This window comes from Glycine soja, chromosome 8, assembly GCF_004193775.1.
Source record: "Glycine soja cultivar W05 chromosome 8, ASM419377v2, whole genome shotgun sequence".
Classification (NCBI taxonomy): Eukaryota; Viridiplantae; Streptophyta; class Magnoliopsida; order Fabales; family Fabaceae; genus Glycine; species Glycine soja.
The window spans coordinates 17,168,537-17,183,021 of record NC_041009.1 but is presented as its reverse complement, the minus strand read 5'-3'; the positions used below and the strand labels follow the sequence as shown (position 1 = coordinate 17,183,021).

The 14,485-nt window shown below is 27.9% G+C and overlaps 2 protein-coding genes across 3 annotated transcripts; one reads left to right on the top strand and one right to left on the bottom strand.

The window, feature by feature from the left end:
• Positions 1 to 6,105: 6,105 nt before the first annotated feature.
• On the top strand, positions 6,106 to 6,983 carry LOC114424411. Its single transcript, XM_028391250.1, has 2 exons — positions 6,106 to 6,358; positions 6,528 to 6,983. Exons 1-2 carry the CDS (start codon positions 6,187 to 6,189, stop codon positions 6,776 to 6,778), a joined length of 423 nt encoding a protein of 140 aa, XP_028247051.1. The 5' UTR covers positions 6,106 to 6,186; the 3' UTR covers positions 6,779 to 6,983.
• Positions 6,984 to 9,365: 2,382 nt separating this feature from the next.
• LOC114422451 (phospholipase D alpha 1) lies at positions 9,366 to 13,635 on the bottom strand. 2 transcript variants are annotated; one of them, XM_028388807.1, is made up of 4 exons: positions 13,483 to 13,635; positions 13,113 to 13,215; positions 10,207 to 12,106; positions 9,366 to 10,018 (listed from the first exon to the last, which is right to left on the bottom strand). In XM_028388807.1, the coding sequence occupies exons 2-4, from the start codon at positions 13,206 to 13,208 to the stop codon at positions 9,585 to 9,587; spliced, it is 2,430 nt and encodes an 809-aa protein (XP_028244608.1). In that variant the 5' UTR covers positions 13,209 to 13,215; positions 13,483 to 13,635; the 3' UTR covers positions 9,366 to 9,584. The 2 variants fall into 2 exon arrangements, with proteins under 2 accessions (XP_028244608.1, XP_028244610.1); XM_028388809.1 differs by lacking the exon at positions 13,483 to 13,635 and adding an exon at positions 13,345 to 13,482 and having other exon boundaries at positions 9,410 to 10,018.
• Between the last annotated feature and the right edge of the window lie 850 nt (positions 13,636 to 14,485).

Here is a 14,485-nt window from a genome sequence, read left to right as displayed (position 1 = left end):
AAAAAATGGTGTGTGAATTATCATTCCCCCGTTATTATAATTATAACTATACTAAATAATGATTGAAGCATGTTTGATGTTAATTAATTATGGCTCATTTGAATACGTAGATAAAGTTGTTGGGTTTGCTCTTGGGTATATTGATTTAGAACTTAGGAGTAATACCAAAGATCTCTTGAACTTGTTAGATTAGATATTTGTATGCTTGTCTTTTTTTATTATCTTCTTTGTGACGTTTCCTTGGTCAAAGAGGCTATTGACAAAGATACCATGGGGTTTCAAAGATAGAATTTTTTTATCTAACGCACTGTATTAATTGATAATAATAATAATAATAAACTAATTTCGTGAGCAATTTAAAATACTGATTAATTGACCACATTACACTCAAGATTATTTATTAGGAATGGCAAGAAAGGTTGGTCTTGGTAGATTTTCTATTTCCATCCATATAAAAGATGAAATGAATTTGGATTTGGGTTTATAAAAGATGAGAGTGAAAAAATGGAATATAATTCCATTTTCATTGGACGCGGAAAAATATATGGGAAACTTATCTCATATTTCTTAAATAAATTATTTGCTCGTATACTTCAGATAAATTATAGATTAAGTTATTAATTGCATTTAAATTCAATAAATATATATAATTTAATAAAAATAAATAGCATAAGAATTAAATTATATTTTTAGTTAAATGTATATTTTTAATTTATTATAATTAATATTATAATTATAATATTATTTACTTAACTATTAAAATAATTAAAAAAAAATAAAATATGAAATAATTACATAATTAATAGTTACATATTATGTATATAATAATAGAGTTATATATAAATATATTATTAATAATTATAAAATGTACGTAATCAGACAGGTATAAAACAGGAAGTTTTCAATTCCACTTTTCCAAGTTGAACAATATTCAATTCCAATCAAAATGAATTTTCCCTATCAAACTCAAGACTTGTCAGAGAGTATCCACATATTTTAGTGTCATGTCTAATTATTGTCCCTTCAACCAAATGCACATTAAATTATTCTTAATGAAAAATATATTTTTAAGGAAGGAATTAATGAGAAATGTTAATTAGTATGTTTAATGCATTGGTTAAAGAATTAAAAGAAAAAAAATATTAAAATACATAAAATAATATTATTTATGATTTTTTTATAGTCTCATATGATGCTCAAAATATATTTTTCCTTGCACTAATTAACAAAACTCATTCTTAATTACCAGTACGAGTACAATGCAAGCTATTTGTCTCGAATGAAATAAAACATTATTTGTTGAACGAAACAAACGTAAACATTATTCAGTGAACAATGCATGGTAACAACGAATGGCCATTTACATTTACATTATCTGCAAATTAAGAATTTATTTGTTAGAAGTCCCTAGATAGTAGGTGTATCGTTTAGGGCACATAGCCTTACGACTTACGAGCCGTGAATCCGAAAATTCGGCTCAAGATGGTAACTTGACATTTTCGGCGTTTCTTGACTATTCTAATAATGTTTAATCTTAAAAAATTAAAATAATATTGTTTTTATGTTTGACTATTATGATAGACGGAGTTTCTTGTTTATTTTTTTATCCAAAGACGGAGTTTACTATGACATTAGTTTTTTTTCTTTTACATTATTATGATATTAGTTTACACTGACATATAACAGAATACCGTCATTATGATATTAGTTTAAATAATGAAATGAGTTTACTGATTTATTATTCTAATTATTCGTATGGTGTAGGAATTTTAGGCGTTCACGTTCTAATTTCTGGAGTATAATAATGTAAAAGGTTATGACCTTACGATAACCTGTTGGCCTTGTTCACGTAACACGAGTAAAAGGTTTGGAATCAAAATAAAATAAAATGGTAAGGTTCGTAGTTTGATCATAGATTTACTAAGAAACCATAAAATTATCACCAATTATAATAAATAGTTATTGATTATTTATAGTAATTAAACATCAACCACAAATTAAAACTTTGTTATGTCAGTGTAATTTTGATCAGTTTATCCCTATTTCGACTATTGTATCTTCTATGTTAATTGAGATTTAAGATGTTTGCAACATTGCACTCTCACATAAATTGAAATTAATACTTTAAAAATTATTAAAACATCAAGTGAGTAGAAAAATTATCACAGTAACATTACTTCAACTCGATTTGTAATTCGCGTTAATCACAGTTGCATTATAATAACCGTATGCCTAAATGAAGGTGTTCCTCCTTTGTCAACGTTAGCAAGGTTACATGGATTTAACCTTAACACCACTCCAAAACAATTATCCCCTACTTGTTATGCTTAAGGTAGGTGAGTATGTCGAGTTCTAAGCTAAGTTACGAGCCACGATTAAACACATTGCATGTTATAATAATTAACTAACTTTACTTTGTCTCTAAAAGAAGGTAACTTTACTCTGGATCAAGGTGTGATTCATTATTCACCATTGCATTATAGAAGCATTGAACCTAAGTGAAGATGTTGGCATCAGTTAACACCTACCCTACACTTTGGACTAAAATAACTAGTTACACAATTAGGACTAAAGCTTAATTTGAAACATTTAGGTTAAGTTTGGCCTAGCTTTATTTTGGCTGAAAGGCTATTTAAGTTAAAACTCAAAATAAAAACTTAAAAAATTAATTAATATTAATTTATTTTTAATGATAATAAAATGCATTTAAAATTAATAAAGGCATACACATAAAAAAGTGTCATTTTTTTTTAATTAATAAATAAATTTAAAGATAATTTAATTTATATATAACATTAATTAAATAAATTGAAGTATTAATTAAAAAAATATTTTAAAAAATTATATCGTTGTTTATTGATATTTTTCAAAGAAAAAAAAAATTATTGAAACATGATTCAACAACGTCAATATAATAAAAAGTATTTAATACATATTTTAAATTATTTAACATATAATTTTAATTAAATATTTTAAGTTAACCATATTATTTACTCATTTCAATATAGTTCTTTTGTTATATGTAATGAAAATTAAATAAATAAAAATAATAAATACATTGAAAATTAAAATAAATAATTAGAAGGTCATACAAATAAACATAATTTAAAAAAAAGTAAAACATGTGAGAACTATTTCATGAAAAACAAGTGAAGCACTGAAACTAAAAAAATCATAGAAAAATAAAAGCAATATTTTAAATTGAGTTGAATTCAAAAAATTATCTTACTTATTATTTTAAATTGAGTTTTTTTTAGACAACATATTTTAAATTGATTTCAAATTAAAAAATAGTCTATAAATCGCAAGAAAAAGAAAAAACTCTCATCCTAATATTTTTCTTAAAATATATTCCTCAAATATCTGCATATGCGGTCCCGTGAGCATATATTACTGGCCACCCACCTGTGAGAACTGAACTCAACAATATTAATAAGGTTGAAAATTATATAATACTCCAACAGATTTTTTATACATTTCACGTGACCAACAGATTTTTTTACTTGCACATGCGGGTATATATATATATATACACACACATCTAAAAGAAAAAAGAAGAAATAATATAAAATAAAATAAAATTAACTTACACAAAATTAATTTTTTTACAGGAATTAATCTAAAAAAATTTCTATAAATTATTTATAAATAAACTAATTTTAATTTAATGAAGAATTTAATTTATGTTCTTATTTTTTCTGATAATTACTTGTGAAAAAAATTATCTAAACATATCCTAATTTAGTAAGTCACTTCAATAGTTTAATAAAATACATTAATTATCTTTTAAACTAATTTAATCAGAGTAACATGTGAGACTTACATTATATGTCAAACACATCATTATGACATGTTTCGTAAGATAGATGTTAGTATTCTTAACACACTCATTAAGAAAAATAAATGAAAAAACCATTAAAAATAGTTTTTGTAAAAAAAATTAATAAACATACTTAAACAAATTGTGTTTTTTAACCAGTAGTATATAATATATTATCAAATATATAAAAAAGAAGAAAAAAATTATTAAATAAAGAGTGTAAAATAATTTTATATTAATTATCATTTAATCATAAATCATTATATATGTTAATTTTTTTTATAAAATTATCTTAAATATTATATTATCACTAATTTATTATTGGACTATAATATAAATTTATTTTACACGGTTAATATATCACAACTAAATTTTATAAAAATACAGTATAAATTAACAATACTCTGAAGGAAATCAATAAATAAAATAAAAGTATTTTTTTATTACAATAAAATTAAGTAGTTGAACCCTAAGCCTAATATTGCATTATATTTTTATATACTACCATGATATGGACTATGGACTCCCAGTTATCAGCTAATAATCCAAGTTGGGAACGTTTTTCTCTAACTCTGACCATCTTGACATCTTCAGCATCTAGAAAGGAGTATTCCTCTTTGACCTTTGACCCATCACAAGTCTCAACAACCCAAAACAATAACAAAGCTCTCATTTTATGATGCGGGAACATCTATGGTTTTTTTTGGCAATGGAAACATCTATGTTTATTTATTTTGAAATTCTAATTATTTTTCATGTCTTCATCTTCAATTTTTAATGTCTTCATAATTTTTTTTGTTATACACATAAAATAATTTTATATTATTATTTAATAATAAATCATGTATAATAGAGGTGTTCAAAATCAAATTAAATTGACTATAAATAAAAAATTAATCAAAAAAAATTTAATTTGCATAAAAATTAATGGTTATTGGTTTGATTTTTATTTTATTTTCCAAATTGCACAGTATGATTGGTTCATGTTTTGACATGTGAAAATCAAACCAAACCAAATCGTATTATAAACACTTCTAGAAACTATTATTGTAATTACTAGTGTTTTGTTGTTGGATATATACTTATTGAGTTTCCATAGCTGCGAATAAACATGATTTTTGTTTTGTTAAGTTTGTTTTTGAAATTTGTAAACAAGTATTATGTTTTGTTTTTACTTTTAAGTTAAATAATTACTTTTATGATGAAGGGTTATTATTCAAGTACTATTCAACTTGTTTTATTTTAAGTATAATTGTTAAAACTTTTGTTATTCATTTATATTTTTTTTATTGTTGAATTAGTTATTATTTAAGTTTTATCCAATGAATGACAAAAATTTTAAACATTTTTTAAAAATTTACTAATAGAATTTTTTAAATTGAATCAAACCAAATTGTAAAAATTTGATTTAGTTTGGTTTGATTTTCATAAATAACATAAAACAAATCAAATTGTGTCACACTTAATTTTTTTTTTAGTTTGAATTAATTTTAACTGAAAATTACACCAAACTGCACCAAAAACACCCCTACTATATAATAAATTTATTATCTTTTATAATAAAACTATTTTAAATGTCATACCAATGATAATGCATTTTGATTGGTTAACGGCAAATTGTAAGACAATTCATAGGCGTTATAATTATATTAACATATGTTAGCATAATAAATATAAATTAAAGTATACTTATTATTAATATAATTATGTTAATATTCACAAATTTAAAAATCTTTGAAGATGTGTGAATGACTTTTATTATTATTAGTAGAATAATGCTAGCGGACATTCTCTTTTAGATATTGTTTTTTATTGTTAGAATTTATTGAAAATTATCAATTTTAATAAGTTTTGTTTTTTCAATTAATATTTCTCTTTTCTCATTTATATTAAATTAAAAACAAAACCTATTAAAATTGATAATTTTTAATAAATTTTAATTAATTAAAAAAATCCAAAATAAAGTGTTATTGAGAGCTACCATTTCTCTTATTACCATTATTACTGTTATAACAACAAAAAAAACTCTATACTTATTGCTTTTATATGAAAGCCACCAAGATGCTCACTACCTGCCAAACTATCCTCATATCATAATCGACCAATTATCCAGTGTTATTTTGGTTATTATTATTTATTTATTTTCCCTTTACCAGAGTTGTTGGAATTTTCTATTTTCTACTCATTATTTTTTCTTTAATATTATTTTCCCATCAACTACTAGCAAAGAAGCTTCGTGAAAAGGTACATCCATTCACCCATCCCTCTCTCTATTCAATATTTATACGTCTCTTCCTTTATATGGTCAACTCTGGTTCTCTGCTCCTCGTTCTTTTCAAAAGACAACGTTGCTCTGCTCCCACAATATGGCTTCTTCGATCTCACAAGGTCTCGTGTTCACCACAGCCATGCTCGTCTCCACCACTGTTCTTTACCTTGCATTCTCGAGGCAAAAGACTTCCCCGCCATTCCAAATTTCCCGAAATTCAAATTCTCTCCACTCTAACAAAAAAATTCTTCGCTCTTGCATATACTCAGGTAAATTTTGCTCCACTCCCTCTCTTTTTTTCGAACATATTTCCGTTTTCGAGTCTTAAACATGCAACTTTGTTAAAAACTTGGATTTTTTTTGTTATTTATTATAAGAGAAAAAAATTATGCGCTGGCAGCGTAAGAGAATTTTTTGAGTATTTACTTCAATTTTCAGAGGAGAAGAAACGGGAAAGGAAGAAGAATAAGAAGAAAGTGAAATTTGCAGAAAATGTGATGGTGAAGGAAGTAGAAAGAGTTAGTAACGAGAAAAACAGAGAAAAACAGGGGAGGCAAAACAGAGTATCATTATCAAGCAACGAGTGCAGAAGTGAAATTCCGAAAAAACATGAAATGCCAGCGAATCGAATTGCTCTGTATAATGGTATTTTGAGGGATCGGGTGCATAGGATGTCGTGCTGTCACTAATCACCCTATGCTTCTTCATGTAGATTCTGTTTTCCAAGTTGGAACAGGGGATAGATTTTTCCACTGTAACCTCTTTCATCTTCCTTTCTTTTTTTAATTTTTCAATTTTAATGTTACAGGCAACGATCATTTCTTCATAAAATCTGACATATAAGGCTATTAATATTTGTACATATTTATAATTAAGACAGTGTAGTTTTTTTTTAATTATATATGACAAATTTAAAATGATCATATAATAAATTGTGATTGAATCAAATCCTTTAAACTGTAAAAACTTTTTACACTTTTACATACTATTTACTCTTTAAAAAAGAGATAAAGAACTTTATCACGTGAAACTTCAAACATGATAATGTTCTCGGCCAGGCCATGTTCAGTGTGTTGTGCATTTTATTTTCTTTACCAGGATCTTAACAGGTTTTGAACCACTTGCAAGTTACAACTATGGTTTGATGGAAAGGTTGTTGTGCGAAGAAGGGAGAAAAAAATCTGATTTGTTTTTCGTTCTTGTGGTTGTAAATAGGTACTTGCCTCTTCTATTTCATGTTTTCCTGATTAGTCAAAAGTCAAAATATTTGGCTATTTCTTTCAATTGTATCCAAAAATAAATAAATATATTAAAAGTATGAAGTGAGAAGTTATAATCATTAGTAATTAAAAAGTTAATAGTTAAAATTTAAATAGTTATATAAATGACTTAATTACAAAATCTCTATTCTTATTTTGTTTATTTTACTAAATCGGACTTGTTATTTTTTTAATTTATTATTTGAGTCTTTTTATATTTTAAAATTCATTATCCTAGTCATAAGAGCTTATTTTAATAGTTGACTATTAAATTTTAAATGTTGACTAAATTAAAAAATTGATCAATATTTTTTAAAAAAGTAAGAATTAAAAAAAATGATTGAGGAAGAAATAGAATCACGATCATTGAAATAAAAAAGACACTCATTTACCGCTACACACAAATACTTATTTGAATATTTGATGCAAAATATAATATTAATATAAGTTTTATGTAAAAATAATTCAAAATTAAAATTTTATTCTTTTTTTAATTTATTATATTTTTATAATCTTATATATCATCTTTTAAAATATAATATACAAGATTAAATTCTATTTTCATATAAATTAGAATATTTATATTTATATAAGTTTTACTTTTATTTTACATATTATATTTATCTTTTAAAATAATACTTGTGATTTAGTGATAATATGTTTTTTATATGTATTAAAATAATATTATTATTTATTGTAATATAGATAAAAAATATTATCAATAAATCACACACATAAATATTTTTTTAAAAAAATACTGTTATTTTATTTAATTATATATCTTTACTATATAATTTAATTTTTTAAAAAATTATGTACCTGATATAATAAAATTAGATATAAATAAAAATTATTCTAATAAATAACAAGAATATCTTAATATAGATAAAAAATACTATTATTAAATTACATATACAAATATTTTAAAAGATAATAAAATACTATCATTTTATAAAATTATAATTTATATAAAAATATACATTAAAAGATAAAATTTATATTATATATTTATTGTATAAAATAATTTTTCTATGATGTGATAAAAATAAATAAGATTATAAAAATATAATATATAATAAAAATAAAACTTATATAAGTATTTATATTCTAATTTTTGAAAAAATAAAATTTAATCTCATATATTATATTTTAAAAGATAATATATAAAAAAATTTAAAATATAATAAATTAAAAAAAGAAATTTAAATTTTGAATTATTTTCACACAAAATTTATATTAATACTATATTTTATACCAGATATTCAAATGGTTATGTGAGTGTAATGATAAAGGAATATATTATTCACTTCAAAGACCATAATTTTAGTCATTCTTCAAACATTTTTTAAGTTTTTAATTTTTAAGAAAATATTGATCAACTTTACAGTATAATCGACATTTAAAATTTAACCATCGACCGTTAAAATTAACTATGTAGACTAAGATAGTGAATTTTAAAATATAAAAGGATTGAGTTGGTGAAATAAACAAAATAGGAAAATGAATTTTACAATTAATCCCATATAAATCAATATAGAATACGACTATGAGAGCACTTTGAAAACAATTAATAATAATCATTAAATTGTGATTAAAAATAATAGATAATTGAGATTAAAATATTTAAAAATTAAAATTAAAATATAATATAACTATTAAATTTCTAAAGGATTCATTAAAGCAAATCACATCCTAAAATATCAAAATGATTGTTAACTCATCACCATCATCATGCCGAGTTGAAGGCTCTAAGGGCAATATGAGAGAACCACACAGTTGCAGACCCCAACATTTTCCCTTCTTGTTTCCATAGTTTGAGACATTTGTCCCCATTACCACCTAAATTACCTAAAAGATTGATTGCGTATTTTAAGACTTCAAAGATATTTCTATTTTGCATTTGCATGGCTTGCTTTCACAACCCAAATATTCCCCAAAAGAATCTGATATATCTTCTTGTTAGGTAATAGCTTAGAATAATTCAAACCAGAAAACAAGTAGAAAAATAACAACGACATTGTGGGAGAAAAGGAAACATTGATTAGAAACCAGTCAAAGCCATACCCACCAACAACATCAGATAACTAAAATCTGTCACTGAAATCTTCAGAAAAATAGCAGAAAAAACATCTCCACAAGACATCACAAGACTATATTAAGATTATTACTAAGTAGTAATGAAAACACAGATTAGGATGTAAGCAATAACAAGTTTGTAACAAAGTACAAAATCAAATTAAGTAGTGAGAATAGGGGGGAGGTAGTCAGCTTTGCCACCAAGAATGCGAGCCTTGGTGTCGGGGAAGAATTCAAATCCTGGCAGCTCGGTGACATCTCCTTCACTGGCAACCCCGATGGGGTAGCGGAGAAGGTGACCGGGAAGGTCATGCTCAAGTGACTCGTTAGAATACAGATCCCAATATTTGTCAGCAACTTGGTTCACCTTGTTAATGCATTCATCACTTTCTGGCTGGAGGAAGGAGTCATGAAGCATGCCAAGGTGCTCATACCACAATGACATGCGGAAACCGTGAATCTGACCACGTGCTGGCTGCCTGGTAGCCAAATGATAGGGCTGATAAGCACCCATGGCAATCTCAGAGTCCCTAGCACCATCCATTGACCTTTGGTTGATATTGGCAGATCCAACGATTATGTATTCGTCATCAACTGCAAGGGAACGAAACATGTATAATCTTGACAATAATGATAAAAGTATAGAATATTCAACTGCAAGGGAACGAAACATGTATAATCTTGACAATAATGATAAAAGTATAGAATATTGTGGCTTCAAAATGTAAATTATTTGTAAGATTGTTTTTCAAAAACAATGGCAGTATAATTTTCCAACTTACCTATCATCATCTTGGTATGAACATAAATCATGAATCGTCGGGCCTCTTGGGCTCTCTGATAATCTGAATCAGGATCTGGTTGCTCAGAAGGCTCATATTCTCCTGGTTTCTTCACTTCCCGGTTGCCAAGGCAGAAGAATGTCAAATAGTTTCGAGGATCTTCATCGATTCCCTTAGCTCTGAGTGCCTGAATAATGTCCTTGTACATCATCTCCATTGTTCTCCTCTGCCAGTCCAATATTGCCTGAACTGATGCACTTTCTGGAACACCCTCTGGCCACATTGGGACTACAACATACACAGCAAACCTTTCCCCAGCTTCAATCTTACTAACAATCTTGAGTGAAAGTTCCTTTGGGATTAGATGCAAAGCACCAATGTCTTCAGGCTTAATATCATCAGCACTCCAGGCAAAAGAGCTTCCAAGGAAATACTGATTTTCAATATAGATGAAGTTCTTTGCACGTCGAATAGCATTAATATAAGCATCTTGAATGCTACGATCAATGATATTATCCTTCCCACTAATAAGACCAGCTCTGGCAGCATCTTCAGGAGTCTCCGGGAACCCAAAAGCAGCCCCACCATCAATGGATCTAAACAACTGAACATTCCAGGTCTCATGATCTTCAGGAAACGTTACTGGGGATGGGGGAATAATGACATCTTCAAGCTCTCTCAGTGGAACAAGTACATCCTTCCCACCTTGCTTTCTCCATCTCTGCTCAAAGTTGAACAAAACATCCCAAGCTATGGGTCCTTCAAGCCGGGAGTGGATGTCGTGCCATGGTTCCCTGGGACCACCTTTTGTGATAGCAGCACCAGGAAAGTTAGGCTGATGAAAATCGTCATGGTGTGCTGTGTCTAGGGTTCTGAAAAGTGAGTGGAAGGCCGTGTCATATCTTCCGTCGCAGAGGTCAATACCCCCAACAAAACTCACAATTCTTCGCCTATCTGACCCTTCACCTGGCATCGCACCGTCAACCACCACGATCTTCTGGTGATGAGTAAACATGGTAGAAATTTGTAAATCCTGAACAATGCTACCACCATCATCAGGATTGCGGGGGCATAAAACACAATGCACCTCAGTGCCTTCAAAGAACTGTGCAGTTTCTTCATCGTGAGTAGCCATTAGTCCATCTTTTTTCAACAAACCAACTGATGTTCTATCATCCCAAACAAGCATCAATACCTTAACCCCTTCATTTGCCTTTTTCTTGAGAAGCTCACCAAGTGTTTGGTCTCCCCCAGGCTTTGGCCTCCTAGAATCCCTCACCAAGGAAATTTCAGTATAAACAGACCAACCAGTAATGTATATGAAGTGTCTAGCATTAGTGATTGCATCAAATATATCCTCCCAACACCTATGAGCCTCATAATTCTTGCCTCCAGCAAGAGGTATTTTAGGTACAAAATTATCAGGTACATGAGCATCTTGGTACAGAGATACCTTACATCCTTGCCTCTGTGAGAAGAAAGTATAGGGAACGCCGGGGAATTTAGGACTTCTAATGCCTCGAGCCCAGTTGCGGTCTTTTGTGACATCAAAATATTGCAGCTTCACATGGATCTTTGAACCCTCTTGTATTGGGTTTTTTTCCTCGTCCAAGATTTCAACCCACCTATCTATTTCCTCACCATCCAAGACCTCCGAAACAGGCACATAAGCTCTTCCAATTAAAGTTGCCCCAATAGGATTATCATCTTTCACAGTGAATATGATATTTGAAGCCATATGAGCACAATAAATGTGAAAAGACTCATACCATCTGGGATTAGTATGTTCATTTTCTATGATTCTAGTCCTTCCTACTCTTGCTTTCTCCAGATCAATGGTTGCATAGAGTTTAGTAACTCCCTTTCCGATGCCAACAGTCTCCTCAAAGTTTTGCTTGAGCTGTAGCAGAAAAAGAATTACATGAGTCAATAATAGTGAATAGGAAAATAAAGGAGCAAATGTAAAGCAGTTGAATATTTTCTTTTCAAATGTGCACATATGTAAGTTAATATCCGTGATTAGTCAATGATAGTAATATGCCTGCAGTGATATTGAAATGAAGGCATGAGGGCAAAGGTCCATAATTGAATGAATGTGGCTTGCCAAAAAATAATTAATAGATAATGCGAAACATTTTGGCTCACACTTAAAGAGACTCAATCCAACTCTGGGAAGTATAAAGTTATGTCACAAAGCAAAATCCAAACACAAGCTCTAGCATGGTCAATTTTTAAATTAAATAAAGCATATGTGTAATAAAGGTTACATAAAATAAAATTAATTGCCTAAAGGCCAACAATTTGATTCATGTTGAGCAAACAGTTAAATCACAAATTTGTTTCCAGAAGCCATGACTAGGAATACTAACATAAGGTTAACCTCGTTCGCATTTTAACAACAAAAGCTCTTTAAATACCAGCACAATTTATTTCCAGATAAAATTCACAGACACGTTTGTAAACAATTTTGGCAGTACTAGAAAAACCACTCATTGCCACAAAAGTTGAAACCTGATTACAAATTTAAACCGATCAATCATTTACACCGAGGTTTAAAGACATCAGACAATCTCACAATTGCATCATCTTCAATTTCATTTCACTTGTGATACATCACATAAAACAATATCAAAAGGAGTTTTTTTACATAAATAATTTATTATTATATGCAATACTAAACTAATAATCAAACAAATCCCGGATCCTTCAAAGGAAGGTTCCTTCAAAGGAAGCAGCGTCCATTTCGAGCTCAAATCCACTGATCCAAAACCTCTAAGAGATTTCTTCGATTTAAGAACTATCAAGACAAATGGAAACACATACACTTGAAAATCCAAAAAAGGTGCAACTCAAAACTCAAAATCAACAATTAAATCACCAGATTCAAATAGTCCTAAAACGAATACCTTGCTGAAAAAATTGCCACCACCACCACCAGCATTGAGCCTATCAACCTCGAAGACGGTGGCGTGAAGAGTCCCATGAAGCAGAATTTGCGCCATCTCTCACCTGCCAACACAAATTCACACAACACCACTTCGCATCAGATCACGCAAACATGTAAAAAAAAAAGCAATTGCAAAAGCACCCCAGAAAAAATAAGCGGAATTTAAGTGTCTGGCACACGAAGATACAAACTTTGAGAGATGAAAGAGTTAGATCAGATCGCGGGGTGGATCAAAACGACTTAGAATTGAAACAAGAGTGCTTCAGAACAGAAATGGCAGAAAAAGAAACAAAGCGCGTGGAAAGAGAGAGAAGGGAGAAGATACTAACTTGCGAAGGGAAAACGAAAGAAAAGAAGAAAAGAGAGAAAGGGTGTGAGATAGATCCGAATAAGGAGCAGTGACAATGGAAATGGAGGTGAGTGAGTGAGTGAGTCTCTCTCCTTATAACAAAGGGAAAATTGAGAAATGAAAAGCATGCATATTTATTTAACTTTTTATCGTTATTGCAATCTAATCGCTTCGTGTTTGTGGGAATATCTCCTTCACTTGACTTCTTCGAGATGTAAGATGTGCTCTATTTTATTTTATTTTTTTCATTTATTTATCTTAATTGAAAAAAAATGAGTAAATTAAAATTTTATAAATGTCACCAACGACACCTAGTGCATGGATGAATTATCGCATAACTGTTATAGTTTAACTAGGGATTAATTAGTATACATAATTAATCTGATAATCTTATCTAAGTTAAACAAATATTATATTTATAGTATATAAAAAAAGTATATATTGAGAGTATATGTATACAGGCATTCAATTATAATTTATTATGATAAGTTTGTAGTTTTTTAAAATAATTATTTAAAAATAATTTAAATGATAATTTATAATTAAATGATAAGTTTAACATAAAAAAATTATACAATAACATCTTTAATAATTGTTTTTTTATCATATTATTAACGTAAATTAACGTAAATGGTAAAATATGATTGATTTTGTTGATAATTAAATTTTAAAAAAATATGTTTGGTTATTTTTAATTGAATCTCTTTTTTAATTATATATTTTTATATATTTTAATAATATTTTTTTATTTATAAGATTTAAACTTGAAATATTACTTAAAAGATTCGAATGTTAGTATTTTTAACATCATTTAGATTTAAAAAGAAAGAAAAAAGAAAAGAAAAAAAATAGTTTAGCTCAATGACTACAATAGAATTAAAATTAATAAAAGATTTTCATATACTTTTTCTTAAATTTTGAGCTAATTATTCAAATTATTTTTTTAATGATCTCAAAATTAATATTATAAAAGATTTGCATAT

Bases quoted from the DNA above. Each gene is read 5' to 3' on its own strand.
- LOC114424411 (XM_028391250.1), top strand. From the start codon at position 6,187: ATGGCTTCTTCGATCTCACAAGGTCTCGTGTTCACCACAGCCATGCTC. The intron at 6,359-6,527 runs GTAAATTTTGCT...TTCAATTTTCAG, and splicing joins TCGCTCTTGCATATACTCAG to AGGAGAAGAAACGGGAAAGG.
- LOC114422451 (XM_028388807.1), bottom strand. From the start codon at position 13,208: ATGGCGCAAATTCTGCTTCATGGGACTCTTCACGCCACCGTCTTCGAG. The intron at 12,107-13,112 runs GTATTCGTTTTA...TTTCTGCTACAG, and splicing joins GTGGCAATTTTTTCAGCAAG to CTCAAGCAAAACTTTGAGGA. The intron at 10,019-10,206 runs GTAAGTTGGAAA...GTTCCCTTGCAG, and splicing joins TCATACCAAGATGATGATAG to TTGATGACGAATACATAATC.